The following is a 15204-nucleotide window of genomic DNA, read 5'->3' as shown; positions in this document are numbered from 1 at the left end:
ATAAGATCCAGTAAAAAATTCTTTATCATTACGTAACATCATATTAGATGTGTATGGAAAACATATATGTCCTTCTATATTATCACCTTCAATAATGCATTTAGTGCAACTATTATATCCAGTGTGTCCTTTTACATTTAAAATAAATGATTTAGCAGGAGCGTCACAAATTATTGCTTTAATTTCGACTTTTATGATCTGTCCCTCATAATCAATCCCATTATTTATAAAAGCAATAGCATCACCTACAAACATTTTTAAAAACTCATTTGCATTTTTTGGTTTTCCTTCACCATAATATAAGGCAATGACATATACATTGTTTATAATATTATCTGCACATAATATTGGCCATAAACTCTTTGTGGAAGACTTATATATAGGTAAACCATCAATATTTATAAATAATTGAATGTTATCAAGAGCAAAATTCAATCTTTTACGTTCTTCAATAATTTTTAGAAGAGCTTTTTCGAGACCTAAGTGGCAGTAATCTCCGTTTTCAATTTGTATAATTTCAGTTGATTTAGGAGTTTGCAATAATGTACGTGGATCTTTAGGCAAAGTATAATTTGTAGGCGAATTATTATTCTACCGATATTCATTTATATACACGCGTGAGCGGCGAATTACGTTTCCTCTCCCCCCCCTCTGCCGCTGGCGGCGCTGCGTAAGAAAGAAGGGAGAAGGTTAAGAGGTCAGTTCCTCGCAGAGTGCGAGCCGTCGTGCGTGTCCTATCGAGTATAGTTTAACCTAATAAAGATCCTTTGTTAAGATCCACTAGAAGCCTTATTAGAATTACGCCCTGACATCATCTAAAACTATCCTGACACCACCTACAACTTCAGAAGTGGGATCGAAGAAGAAGTTAGCGAAGGATCCGTGAGGTTAATACACGCACGAGAGATACACGGGACTTTGAAAAGTACGACCAAGTGTTGTGGTCGATGCAGAGAAAACCGTGTCTTGTGTTACTCGAGTAAAAAGACAGAATATTCCGCGCTGTGTGCCACGAATATTTTGATGGTTATTCGCGCTGTGTGCCGCGAATCTTTGTAAAAGACAGAATATTCCGCGCTGTGTGCCACGAATATTTTGAAGGTTATTCGCGCTGTGTGCCGCGAATCTTTGCTCGTGCAAAAAGACAGAATATTCCGCGCTGTGTGCCACGAATATTTTGAAGGTTATTCGCGCTGTGTGCCGCGAATCTTTGCTCGTGCAAAAAGACAGAATATTCCGCGCTGTGTGCCACGAATATTTTGATGGTTATTCGCGCTGTGTGCCGCGAATCTTTGTAAAAGACAGAATATTCCGTGCTGTGTGCCACGAATATTTTGAAGGTTATTCGCGCTGTGTGCCGCGAATCTTTGCTGCGTGCAAAAAGACAGAATATTCCGCGCTGTGTGCCACGAATATTTTGATGGTTATTCGCGCTGTGTGCCGCGAATCTTTGCAAAAGACAGAATATTCCGCGCTGTGTGCCACGAATATTTTGATGGTTATTCGCGCTGTGTGCCGCGAATCTTTGCTGCGTGCAAAAAGACAGAATATTCCGCGCTGTGTGCCACGAATATTTTGAAGGTTATTCGCGCTGTGTGCCGCGAATCTTTGCTGCGTGCTAAAAGACAGAATATTCCGCGCTGTGTGCCACGAATATTTTGATGGTTATTCGCGCTGTGTGCCGCGAATCTTTGCTGCGTGCTAAAAGACAGAATATTCCGCGCTGTGTGCCACGAATATTTTGACGGTTATTCGCGCTGTGTGCCGCGAATCTTTGCTGCGTGCAAAAAGACAGAATATTCCGCGCTGTGTGCCACGAATATTTTGACGGTTATTCGCGCTGTGTGCCGCGAATCTTTGCTGCGTGCTAAAAGACAGAATATTCCGCGCTGTGTGCCACGAATATTTTGACGGTTATTCGCGCTGTGTGCCGCGAATCTTTGCTGCGTGCTAATTGTTCCGCCGCGTACGAGAGAAAGCGAGTCCACGTATCGCGCGCGGTGAATCGACGCGTAACGCGATATTCCTGTGAGATAGAATATTCCGCGCTGTGTGTCGCGAATATTTTGACGGTAATTCGCGCTGTGTGCCGCGAATCTTTGCTGCGTGCTAATTGTTCCGCCGCGTACGAGAGAAAGCGAGTCCACGTATCGCGCGCGGTGAATCGACGCGTAACGCGATATTCCTGTGAGATAGAATATTCCGCGCTGTGTGTCGCGAATATTTTGACGGTAATTCGCGCTGTGTGCCGCGAATCTTTGCTGCGTGCTAATTGTTCCGCCGCGTACGAGAGAAAGCGAGTCCACGTATCGCGCGCGGTGAATCGACGCGTAACGCGATATCCCTGTGAGATAGAATATTCCGCGCTGTGTGTCGCGAATATTTTGACGGTAATTCGCGCTGTGTGCTGCGAATCTTTGCTGCGTGCTAATTGTTCCGCCGCGTACGAGAGAAAGCGAGTCCACGTATCGCGCGCGGTGAATCGACGCGTAACGCGATATCCCTGTGAGATAGAATATTCCGCGCTGTGTGTCGCGAATATTTTGACGGTAATTCGCGCTGTGTGCTGCGAATCTTTGCTGCGTGCTAATTGTTCCGCCGCGTACGAGAGAAAGCGAGTCCACGTATCGCGCGCGGTGAATCGACGCGTAACGCGATATCCCTGTGAGATAGAATATTCCGCGCTGTGTGTCGCGAATATTTTGACGGTAATTCGCGCTGTGTACCGCGAATCTTTGCTGTGTGCTAATTGTGCCGACGTGTGTCGCGAACATTTTGACTGAGGTTAAACATTTATTAACACGTCGCTGTGTGCTAGGACGTATAGAAAAGGGAAGTGCAGTGTGTCACTAACAATGGCGAGACCGCCGAGTGCGTATACGCTTGCCGAGATTAAGGACATTCTCCGCGAGAAGAAGTTGCCGGCGACCGGTAACAAAGCTGACCTGATAGATCGATTGACTGCCAATGACCCGGAGATATGGACCACACTGGATGAACAGAGGTCACGGCAGAGCCGCGGTGTCGATCAGCCGATTGACGCGGGCCATGAATCGAGGGATGCCGTCGCGGGCAAGGACAATGAAAGCCAAGTAAGTAACGACGCATCCGTTGAAGGTCCTTTGACTGAGAATGACTTGATTCGACGAGAAAATGAACTACTTAGAAGAGAACGAGCTCTTCTTCAACGTGAATTAGATATCGTTAGACGAGAGAACATCGAAGATCATGGAGCACCGCAGATGAATGATGGCGGAAGAAGACGTAATGGTCCACCGATGAGCGAAAGTGTAAGGGCTATTCGCGACTTGTTGAGCGAATTCGACGGCAGTGAGGGTACGTTCTGGAAATGGGAACAGCAGGTACAATTGCTGCGAGTGTCGTACGCCTTGGATGATGCTGCGACAAGAATTTTAATAAGCTCTAAATTAAAAGGACGTGCATCCGAGTGGTTTCACTCCAAACCACATCATCTTACCCTTGGTATAGAAAATCTATTGGCGGCCATGAAGGGAATGTTCGACCTTCGTCAATCAAGATTGTCCCTACGCAAGAAGTTCGAAGAGAGAGCATGGCGGACGGACGAATCATTCACGAGTTACTTCCATGATAAAATAATCCTCGCTAATAGGGTACCGATAGTAGATGACGAAGTAGTCGATTATGTCATCGAGGGTATACCTGATCGCAATCTCAGAGATCAAGCACGTATTATGCAGTTCGAGTCTCAGTCGGATTTGTTGGAGGCATTTAAAGGATTGACGCTACACCCGAAGAAGTTCCCTGATCGCGAATGGAAGAAACCTATTGATCAAGGAAAAATCCAAAAGGATGGGAAATTGTCGACGAAGGAGAGTTCAGCGTTTAAAGGAAATCCAGCATCGTCGAGTGCAGATTTGGCACCACGCCGAAAGATAATTAAATGTTATAACTGCCAGGGAGTTGGACATCTGGCATCCGCATGTTCACACCCGAAGAAAGTTAAGGGAGGCTGTCATCGATGTGGTTCAGCCAGCCACTTGAAAAAAGACTGTCCCGAGAAAGAGTCGAAACCCGAGTCGACGAACGTTGTGAACTTGATCGAACCGATACCCGTTAGCGATCCGTATTGTGTACAGTTAAAGTTTTCGGTGTCCTTTGAAGGGGATATGGATCGTGAATATACAGTAGACGCGATAGTTGATCCCGGCTCCCCAGTGAGCCTCATAAAAACTGAGTATGTTCCGACGAGTTTGCGCGAACCGCTACCTCCTAACGGCGATTGTTTCTGTGGAGTAAATAAATCCCCTGTTCGCGTAATAGGCACCTTTTCGAAATTAGTCGAAATCGAAAGAATTAATATTCAGCTACGTTTTCTGGTAGTACCGAACGAAACAATGTCGTGTGCGGCATTACTTGGTCGCGATTTTTCTCGAGATCCGTTAATAAAAATCGAACTAGGTAAAACGGTAAAGATTACTAGGAGAAACGAGTCGACAAGCGAGAACAATTTTGATACCGAGATTATGCAAATAGAATATCTCGAAAATCCTGTAAAAGTTGGAGAAGAATTGAATATTAATCCCGGTGTCGAATCGCATGTAGTCGAAAGCGTTCGAAGATTGTATAACAAAGAATACGTTGATAAATGGGATTCGGATGCGAGCGAGCCGGAAACCGAGATGAAAATTTTATTAAAAAATGAACAGCCGATTACCTTCCGGCCTAGGCGTTTAACGTATGCCGATAAAGAAAAGTTGCAAGTAATATTAGACGACTTATTGAAAACAGGTACAATTAGGCAGAGTAATTCACCCTACGCTAGCCCAATCGTTCTCGTGCAGAAGAAAAATGGCGAGTCACGACTGTGTGTCGACTTCCGTGAAATAAATAAGATTACTGTAAAAGACAATTTTCCCACACCGTTGATAGATGATCATATTGATCGGTTAAAAGGAAAAAAATATTTTAGTAGTCTCGACTTAAGGAACGGATTTTATCATATTAAGATGTCTGAGTGTTCGGTAAAATACACCTCGTTTGTGACGCCTATCGGACAATTTGAATTCCTACGAATGCCGTTCGGGTTGACTAATGCTCCACGAGTGTTCCAGAGATTCGTCAACAAAGTCTTTGATAAACTCATCCGAGAGAGTAGTATCTTGTTATATCTAGATGATATTTTGATAGCGACTGAAAGTATAGAGGAACACCTAAATATTTTGAAAGATGTATTTGAAATAGCGCGACGATACCGGTTGCAGTTTAGACTCGATAAATGTTTCTTTGTTCGAACGGAAATTGTATATTGTTCGCGAACGCGCTGCGTGAACAAAGGATCGCGCTGCACAAAGGCTGAGTCACTTTTTTGTAAAACAAAGACTTTAATAATATCACACACGTATTGACAAAATACTATAACAACTTATTACAAAACCTTAATTATCTTTACAGTGAAATCGGAATCAAAAATCAAAGTGCGGAATAGCGGCGGTCGTCAACGAATTTTGCGGTTTATCTGATAAGCGGTTTGCGATATGTTTTCACGACGGAAAAGCGATAAAGCTGGCAAGCGGGGTGAGAGCTCCTCATTTATAATTTCCGGAGCGGAGCCCACCTTCGTGTGACGCGCCAATAATTTTGCGTCTTTTTAAAGTTGCGCGAGGTGACCTGAGCGTATTACGCGTAATTGGCCGCTGTCAAATTTGACAGAACAACGGCTGTTAGAAAGCATGCGCGAGCTGGCAATCACGATGATTATTGGCGAAACGAGGCGCCTGTGAGAAGCCGCGCATGCTCAAGAAAATATAATTATTCGGCGGAACGGTTGCGACACCGTTAATTGTTTATATTTCGAGCGTGTTTTTATACGACAGGATAATTTGTGTCGCGATATGTTTTCCAGAAAAAAACATATAAAAAACGATATGCCTGTTGACTTGCGATCGGAAGCGAATATTCTAGAATATTCCATTTAAAAATATAATATTTTATTACACAAGTAGTTTTCTATTATGCGTTTCAAACATTCCCGCCCGCCTTGTCGCACAGTGACAACATATTGTGGTATTTCGGTCGCGGAATCGCAAGTCGATAGTGATCGATGGTGGGGCAGGCGCGCCGGCGCGGCGAGGTTCACGTGATGATCGCGTGTAAAGTGAATTGATCAGCTGAGCCGCGGAAACACGTGGTGATCACGTGTTGCGAATCGATCAGCTGAAACGGCGAAAGTATGTGGCAGATGTGAACGGCGAGTGACCGATGCAGTGAGCGGTGAAAACGAGACAAGTGTTATAGTGAGGTGGTGAGTGAAATGAGTGAAGCGTGACAGTTGATATGGTGCATGACGTGATGATCGTGTAGTGAGTGATGCTATGCGTCAACGTGCGGTGTAGGAACGTCGTTCACGCCCGGAAGAAACACGAGCTTGACGAGTGGGCGCACGAGCTCGGACGTGGCCGTTCGGATCGTCACTACGCGTGTAACTCCATCGTCCCCGGGATGCAAACACGATATGCGAGCGAGGGGCCATCGGTTCGGGGGGGTGATCTCGGAGCGAACGAGGCAGAGATCGCCGACGTGGGGTGCAGGTGCATCCTTGAGCCACTTGGTGCGTGGGGCGAGTCCGTGCATGTATTCGGATGACCATCGCTGCCAGAAGTGATCCCTCATCCGCTGCAGATGACGCCAACGTGACAAGGTGGACACCGTCTGCTCTGTCAATGACGGTTCTGACAAGGCGAGGAGCGGTGTCCCGATGAGGAAGTGACCGGGGGTCAGCGCCGAAACGTCCTCTGGATCATCTGAGAGTGCCTGCAACGGACGTGAGTTAAGACAGGCTTCAATTTGTGCAAGGAGTGTGCTCAACTCCTCGAACGTGAGGGTGGTCGCGCCGATCACCCGACGGAGGTGGAACTTGGTCGACTTTACGGCGGCCTCCCATAAACCACCAAAATGCGGGGCCGCTGGCGGGTTGAAGTGCCAGCGGATTCCTTGAGCGGTGGCGGCAAGGATGACACTTTGACCTTCGGCTGTCGCTGCGTTGAAGAGACCTCGCAGCGTCCGATCTGCTCCGATGAAAGTCGTGCCACAGTCGCTGTAGATCTCAGCACACAGGCCCCTGCGGGAGACGAAGCGGCGCAGAGCGGCGATGAAGGCCTCCGAGGTGTAGTCTGAGACGACTTCTAAGTGAACGGCCTTTGACCAGAAGCAGACGAAGACTGCGATGTACCCCTTGTGCGCACGGTGTCCACGCCCCTTGCTGGTCCGGAGGAGGATTGGTCCCGCGTAGTCCAAGCCGGTGCTGAGGAACGGTCGAGTTGGCGTTACTCGCTCCCGAGGCAGGTTACCCATCGGAGGCTGTGGTGTGGCGGCGCGCCATCGAGTGCAGGTTATGCATCGGTGTAGCTGCTGTTTGACGGTAGTCCTTCCTCGAGGCACCCAGAAGCGCAGGCGGAGCAGGCCGAGAGTCAGTTGCACACCTCCGTGCAGCGTCCGTCGGTGGCAGGAATCGATCACCAGCCGAGTCAACCATGATGCCGCCGGGATGATCATTGGATGTTTCTCGTCGAGTGGTAGCTGAGCATGTTTGAGACGTCCTCCGACGCGCAGCACGCCTTGATCATCGAGGACCGGACTCAACATCGCTAGGTGGCTTCGTGGTGGGCTAGTGCGTCCAGCAGAAGCCGCAGCTACGTCCGTAGGAAAGTGGAGCGCCTGCACCACTCGCAGCCATCGAAATAAGGCGACGTCCAGCTCGTCCGGATGCAATAGACGGCCAGGTATGGCGTCACGTCTCGCCTTATTGAGCCATCGCCGACACCATGCCGTAACCCGCAGCAGCCTGTGCAGCGTTGGAAATCGGAGGAGGAGGTCAGGTTCTGCCGAGACCGGTGCCTTGATTACCAGACCGGTGGCTCGCTGCTCCGGGAGGTCATCCTCTGGGACGTCGATGTTTGAACCCGGCCATGCAGTCTCGTCTCCTGAGAGCCAGGTAGGTCCTGTCCACCACAACTCATGATTGATTAATTCAGCAGGAGTAACACCGCGCGATGCGCAATCTGCAGGATTCTCTCGTCCAGCGACGTGTCTCCATTGAGCGTCTGGAAGCAGGGTCTGGATCTGAGATACTCGGTTGGCGACGAAGGTTTTCCAACGAGTGCTGTGTCCGCGGATCCAATGAAGTGTGACCCTTGAATCTGACCACAGATGCACCGGCGTCGTTGTCAAACCGAGAGTAGCGCGCACGTGGAGCATGAGCGTGGTAAGTAGAGCTGCTGCACAGAGTTCCAAGCGAGGTAACGACACCTGCTTGACAGGCGCGACCTTCGATTTTGCCATCAATAGGTTGATTGACGTTTTTTCTGTTGCAGCGTTGCGGATGTACACCACGGCGGCGTATCCTCGCTCTGAAGCGTCGGCAAACCCATGGAGCTGCAGTTGCGAATGGTCGTCCCCGGTGTTGAGCCAGCGAGTTACACGAATGTTATCCAATAGAGGAAGCTGATCCAACAACTGCCTCCAGCGGTGTGCGTCCTGATCAGGCAGCGGAGAGTCCCAATCCAGCCGTTGAAGCCACGTCGTCTGGATCAGGATTTTGGCTCTGATGACGACAGGCGCGAGCCAACCCATCGGATCAAAGAGCCGAGCCGTTTCGGCTAGAACTCGTCGCTTTGTGAGATCAGTGACTGGACGTGGACGAATTGAGAAGGAGAACCAATCGCCTTGAGGATGCCATCGGAGGCCCAGGGTAGCGTGACTCTCTTCTTCCCATGAGTGCGGCCCACGTTGCAGCTGATGTTCTGGTGGAATTCCTGTGAGCACCTGAGGATCGTTGGCGGCCCACTTTCTCAAAGGAAATCCGCCCGCCGTGCAAAGACTCCGTAGTTCCTGCTGAAGGTCGATAGCATCTTCCAAGCTATCGGCGCCGGTGACCACGTCGTCGACGTAGCAGTCGTGTCGCAGTGCCTTGACTCCGCGTGGATATCGTGCCTCTTCGTCTGCTGCGAGTTGATGAAGAGTCCTGATGGCGAGGAAGGGTGCACACGCTAGCCCATAGGTCACGGTCCTCAGCTCGTACTCGTGGACGTCGTCAGAGCTGTTGTGGCGCCACAGGATAGTTTGCAGGCGACAGTCCTCCGGATGCACGAGGATTTGTCGGTACATTTTCTCGATGTCCGTGACGAGCACGAACCGATGCCAACGCCAACGAAGTAGGACGTCAGCGAGTGCTGGCAAGAGATTGGCTCCAGTGAGGAGGTGTGCGTTCAGCGACTCTCCGGACCGTGTGCGCTGGGAGCCGTTGAACACGACCCTGAGCTTCGTGGTCGTGCTTGACTCCTTGAGGACCCCGTGATGCGGTAAGTAACACCTGGGGCTGCCAGTTGTTGTAATTGTGCTAACCTTCTCCATATGTTGTAGGTTCCCGTATTCCTCCATGAAGTCTAGATAGAGGTCACCGAAACGACGATCTCGTGCTCCTTTCCGCTCCATGGCATCCAGTAGGCGTTCGGCAGGTCGACGAGTCTCGCTGAGCGATGTCGGCGGCGGTGAAGTAAATGGCAGCCTCACCATGTATCGTCCACTGGACGTGCGTGTGACCGTGCGCACGTAGATGTCCTCGCATCTGGCTTCATCGGCGGTAAGCGGTGTCCCAGCCACTGGCTCGTGTTCCTGCTCCCAGAAGCGTCGAACCATGTCAGCGAGGTCGTGGTCTGCGGTGCACTGGAACGTGCTGCGATGTCCTTCGGTTGCTGCTGCATCGTAGCCCCCGGACAGGATCCATCCTAAGCTCGTCTGTTGGGCGATCGGCATCCGTGATCCGCCCTTGCGAAGACCTTCCTCGAGGATCAATGCGTAAACTTCTGCTCCAAGAAGTAACTCCGCAGGATCGTCGTCCAGGAAGCGCGGGTCGGCCAGTCGAAGTCCTTGGATGTGAGGCCAGCTACGATCTTCGCGTTGAGAGGTGCCTTGCTGCAATGAGATGCGAGGCAGCACAAAAGCAACCACGCGGAGCTCGACATTGGTCACGTCAGATGTGATGTCTAGCGTGACCTTGCCACGCGCTGATCCAGAGCGAGTCCCTCCGATGCCAAAGATGGACAGATCTGTTGAAGCTCGAGGCAGCCGAAGACGCTGAGCCAGTGCCTCAGAGATGATGGACACCTCGGAGCACTGGTCTATCAAGACTCGAACCTCGTGTGGTGATCCGTAGCGATCAGCGATCTTGACGCGAGCGGTTGCGAGGAGGACGGCCTTGTGTGTTTCAGTTTGCCGTGCCGTGGCCAGTGTGGTGGCAAGTGAAGTGGCCTCAGCAGATGGTGTTGATGTGGCTGCCCCGTGCAGCATGGTGTGGTGTCGCGCGTTGCACGTGAGGCAGTTCCTTTTTGACTGACACCGTGCTAGGAAATGATTGCCTAGGCAGTTGAAGCACAGTCGGTTGGCCTCCACGAACCGCTCAACCGCGGTCTTGGCCTTGAAGCCCTTGCACGTCATCAGTGTATGGTTTTCACGGCACAGTACACACTGAGGTGAATCTGTGCCTTGGTGCTTCGTGACGTGCGCTTTGACGAATCGTGATGTCTCTCCAGATCCCTTTGTGACACTCCTCGGTCGTGCGGCGTTGAGTGTCAAGATCCGTCGACTAATGAAGTCGAGAAGTGCCTCGTTCCGTGGTGGTTCGGTGGGGTCTGAAGTGGTTGACTCCCATTCGAGACGAGTGCGTGCGTCGAACAATTCGACGACCATGTGGTTGAACAGATCCATCCCGTGCGAGTTGATAGGACGTCCGATGCTCTCCTGTGCGTTGACTGCGGCGGTGACAGCGTTGTGAATGCGGCTCAGCTCCTCGGCGGTATCTCCCTTCATCTTTGGCACGGCGGTAAACGTGGCAAAGTTGGAGCGGATCAACTCTCTTTTGTTATTGTAGTGCTTGTCCAAGATTGCCCAAGCGCGATCGTAGTTGTCACTCGTGACAGGTAGTGACTTTATCAACTTTTCAGCCGGACCTGTCAGACACGAGCGGAGGTGATGAAGGCGCTCAATGTTCGAGATTGAATTGCTGCTCACGACTGACAGGAAGAGATCGCGAAAGGATGGCCAGTCAGCGTAGGCGCCAGAGAACGGCGGCAACTTGATGCGCGGCAGCGAAGACTTTGATGCGACGTCGACGGATGGAGACACGTTCGGCTTCCGAAAATGTTCGGTATAACTATCTAAAGTACTGCGTTGTGCAACGTACAGATTTTCCGTATCGCCATGTAACTCCGACTTGTAGTAATCGCTCTCGCAAAATTTTTCTTTCAGAGCCGCTCGAATGAGATCATGCTGTGTCTCGAATTTCGTCCACAGCTGATCTAAGATTCTGGTGCGTGTGGATACGGCACTGGCGGTGATGTTGGTGGTGCCCAGCTTCTTCAAATATTCCACGGAACGTGAAATGCGGACCTGGATCTCACGTTGACAGTCGATCAACGTGTTCACATCCATGGTGAACTAAGAGCGCCCACGAACTACACGAAGTCACGTTCACAAACTTGCGGGTGCCGGCGGGAAGGATCCGGCTCGAAGGACCAGAAATATGTTCGCGAACGCGCTGCGTGAACAAAGGATCGCGCTGCACAAAGGCTGAGTCACTTTTTTGTAAAACAAAGACTTTAATAATATCACACACGTATTGACAAAATACTATAACAACTTATTACAAAACCTTAATTATCTTTACAGTGAAATCGGAATCAAAAATCAAAGTGCGGAATAGCGGCGGTCGTCAACGAATTTTGCGGTTTATCTGATAAGCGGTTTGCGATATGTTTTCACGACGGAAAAGCGATAAAGCTGGCAAGCGGGGTGAGAGCTCCTCATTTATAATTTCCGGAGCGGAGCCCACCTTCGTGTGACGCGCCAATAATTTTGCGTCTTTTTAAAGTTGCGCGAGGTGACCTGAGCGTATTACGCGTAATTGGCCGCTGTCAAATTTGACAGAACAACGGCTGTTAGAAAGCATGCGCGAGCTGGCAATCACGATGATTATTGGCGAAACGAGGCGCCCGTGAGAAGCCGCGCATGCTCAAGAAAATATAATTATTCGGCGGAACGGTTGCGACACCGTTAATTGTTTATATTTCGAGCGTGTTTTTATACGACAGGATAATTTGTGTCGCGATATGTTTTCCAGAAAAAAACATATAAAAAACGATATGCCTGTTGACTTGCGATCGGAAGCGAATATTCTAGAATATTCCATTTAAAAATATAATATTTTATTACACAAGTAGTTTTCTATTATGCGTTTCAAACATATATCTTGGGTATTTAATTAATGAAAATGGTATTCGCCCGAGTGAGCAACATGTTGAAGCCGTAACTAATTACCCAATCCCGCGAAACATAAAAGAGACGCATCGATTTGTTTGTTTAGCTAGTTACTTCCGTCGTTTCATCCCGAAATTTTCAGTAGTCGCTAAACCGTTATATGACTTAGTCAAGAAAGATGCCGTGTTTAAATTTGGTTCAGAGGAGATCAAGGCCTTCGAAGAATTGAAACAGTTGTTATCTTCTCAACCGATACTATCGATTTATTCCCCGACACTTGAAACAGAATTGCACTGCGATGCGAGTACAAGTGGTTTCGGCGCGATACTTTTACAGCGACAAAAGGATGGTATTTTCCGGCCTGTATTTTATTTTAGTAAACGGACAACAGTTGTCGAATCCAAGTATCACAGTTTTGAGCTGGAGTGTCTCGCTGTGATTTATGCGATTAAACGGTTTCATATCTATCTCGCCGGTATCCCTTTTAAGATAATAACAGACTGCGACAGTTTTCGCCTTACTTTAAGTAAACAGACAGTTAATCCGCGAATATATCGTTGGGCATTATTTTTAGAGCAATACTGTTATCAAATCGTACATCGACCCGGTACACAGATGAATCATGTCGACGCGTTGAGTCGATGTCATAGCATTCTAATATTAGAAGCTAATTCGTTCGACCGAACTTTATCTATTCAACAAGATCGGGATGTAAATATAGTAGACATTCGAAATAAATTAGAAAAATCTGAGGATAAATTCTTCGAATTGCGAGACGGTCTTGTTTACCGTAAAGATAAGGGTAAAAAACTCTTATTTTATGTACCGATATCAATGGAAAGTAATGTAATCCGTACGTGTCATGATGACATTGGCCATGTCGGCCTCGATAAAGTTATTGCTAACATTAGGCAAGTTTACTGGTTCCCACAAATGAGAGAGAAAGTAAAGTGCTATATTTCTAATTGTCTGCGTTGTATAGAGTTTTCCCCTTCTAGTGGAAAGAAAGAAGGCAAGTTACACAGTATACCGAAAGAGAACTTACCCTTTCGAACGATCCATGTCGACCATTGTGGTCCCTTTGAAAAAACCAGTCGCGGATACAAATATATTTTAGCAGTAGTAGATGCTTTTACAAAGTTTTTGAAAGTATATCCGTGCAAATCTACGGCCTCGAATGAGACAATTAATCATTTGCGAAATTATTATCGAACTTATAGTAAGTCTCGACGCATTGTAAGCGATCGCGGAACAGCCTTTACATCAGATAAATTTACTGAATTTATAAATAATGAGTCTACTCAGCATATCCTCGTAGCTGTTGGTACTCCGCGTGCAAATGGTCAAATAGAACGGTTCAACCACGACATTACTCCGATGATTGCGAAGTTATGTGACGAACCACACAAATGGGATCAAGTTTTAGATCAAATAGAATATGCATTTAATAATACGATTTGTCGATCAACGGGGGAAACCCCCAGTAAACTATTATTTGGCGTAGAACAACTCGGTAAAGTTAACGATAAACTTAAACTAGTTTTAGATACTGATACTAGCCGAGATCTAGTGTTATTAAGAGAAGCTGCCTCTGAAAAAATTCAGAAGAGTCAGAAAGAAAACGAACGCTATTATAACAAGAAACACAAAGAAGCGAAACAATATAAAGAGGGCGACTACGTAATGATCCGTAATGTGGACACTTCTGTTGGTACCAATAAAAAACTCATACCAAAGTATAAAGGGCCTTACGTTGTAAAGCGAGTGCTAGGTTCTGACCGTTATGTAATAACCGATGTCGAGGGATTTCAAGTCACTCAAATGCCCTATAATAGCGTCATTGCCGCCGATGCGATGCGACCATATATATCCAAATAAATATGACTAATCAGTATGTTTATTTAGTCCATAAGAAATGTTTGTTTTATCCGGCGTTACTTAATATGTTGGATATATTTACTTAAAACGTTTTGTTCCTATACGTACGACCGAGACGGTCGTAATGTCAGGCTGGCCGACTGTAGGCGAATTATTATTCTACTGATATTCATTTATATACACGCGTGAGCGGCGAATTACGTTTCCTCTCCCCCCCCCTCTGCCGCTGGCGGCGCTGCGTAAGAAAGAAGGGAGAAGGTTAAGAGGTCAGTTCCTCGCAGAGTGCGAGCCGTCGTGCGTGTCCTATCGAGTATAGTTTAACCTAATAAAGATCCTTTGTTAAGATCCACTAGAAGCCTTATTAGAATTACGCCCTGACATCATCTAAAACTATCCTGACACCACCTACAAATTAGTGTGTGTTTGCAATATCTGTAAAAGGTGACGGAGTGATTTGAGTGATATCTTTTCTTCAATAGCCCATTTACTTATGTCATGTATAAAAGTTTCGTTATCATTTAAACACAGATTTTCATAATTGTTATCGACTATAGCTTGCAGCTTATTTGCATCCGTGTAATTTTGTATCATACAGGCATTATTTTCATTCAGAAAGTTAATATTATTTTCATCATAATATTGATTTAGATTTCTATCTGAGTATACTTTATCAGAATCACATAAAGACGAAGCATTCTCATCAACAACAATTAGTTGATCATTATTATTATTAATTATTGCCATAGAATCCGCAGAATCAGTCTGATGAGTTATCATATTCATATCTGTTACTGTGTTTCTTGCAACTAATCTTCGTTTATGTCTTGCACTATAAAATATTGAGTGTTTTCGTTTGCGACCCATATTTTTCACAAAATATATTTTTTTTCCTAAATATACATATACAATGAAAAAAAGATATCTTGTTACAATAAATATGAAAAAAATATAAGACAAACATAAGATAAAAAATATTGTATATACTAACCTTAATTTTTATGTTGATGTTTTTCACTTTGTTAAATCACTTCTTAT

At 47.2% G+C, this 15204-nt stretch overlaps 2 protein-coding genes across 2 annotated transcripts; one reads left to right on the top strand and one right to left on the bottom strand.

Moving 5' to 3' along the window:
• The first annotated feature begins 2855 nt into the window (after window positions 1-2855).
• LOC146725206 (uncharacterized) lies at window positions 2856-5248 on the top strand. Its single transcript, XM_085483808.1, has 2 exons — window positions 2856-5178; window positions 5244-5248. Exons 1-2 carry the CDS (start codon window positions 2856-2858, stop codon window positions 5246-5248), a joined length of 2328 nt encoding a protein of 775 aa, XP_085339934.1.
• Window positions 5249-6351: 1103 nt separating this feature from the next.
• Window positions 6352-11466, bottom strand: LOC114938871 (uncharacterized). Its single transcript, XM_085483805.1, has one exon. The coding sequence runs from the start codon at window positions 11464-11466 to the stop codon at window positions 6352-6354; it is 5115 nt and encodes a 1704-aa protein (XP_085339931.1).
• Between the last annotated feature and the right edge of the window lie 3738 nt (window positions 11467-15204).

Source organism: Nylanderia fulva, unplaced genomic scaffold (assembly GCF_048542155.1).
Source record: "Nylanderia fulva isolate GAGA-0341 unplaced genomic scaffold, ASM4854215v1 Scaffold1000, whole genome shotgun sequence".
Lineage (NCBI taxonomy): Eukaryota > Metazoa > Arthropoda > Insecta > Hymenoptera > Formicidae > Nylanderia > Nylanderia fulva.
This window is presented reverse-complemented; position numbering and strand designations above follow the sequence as displayed.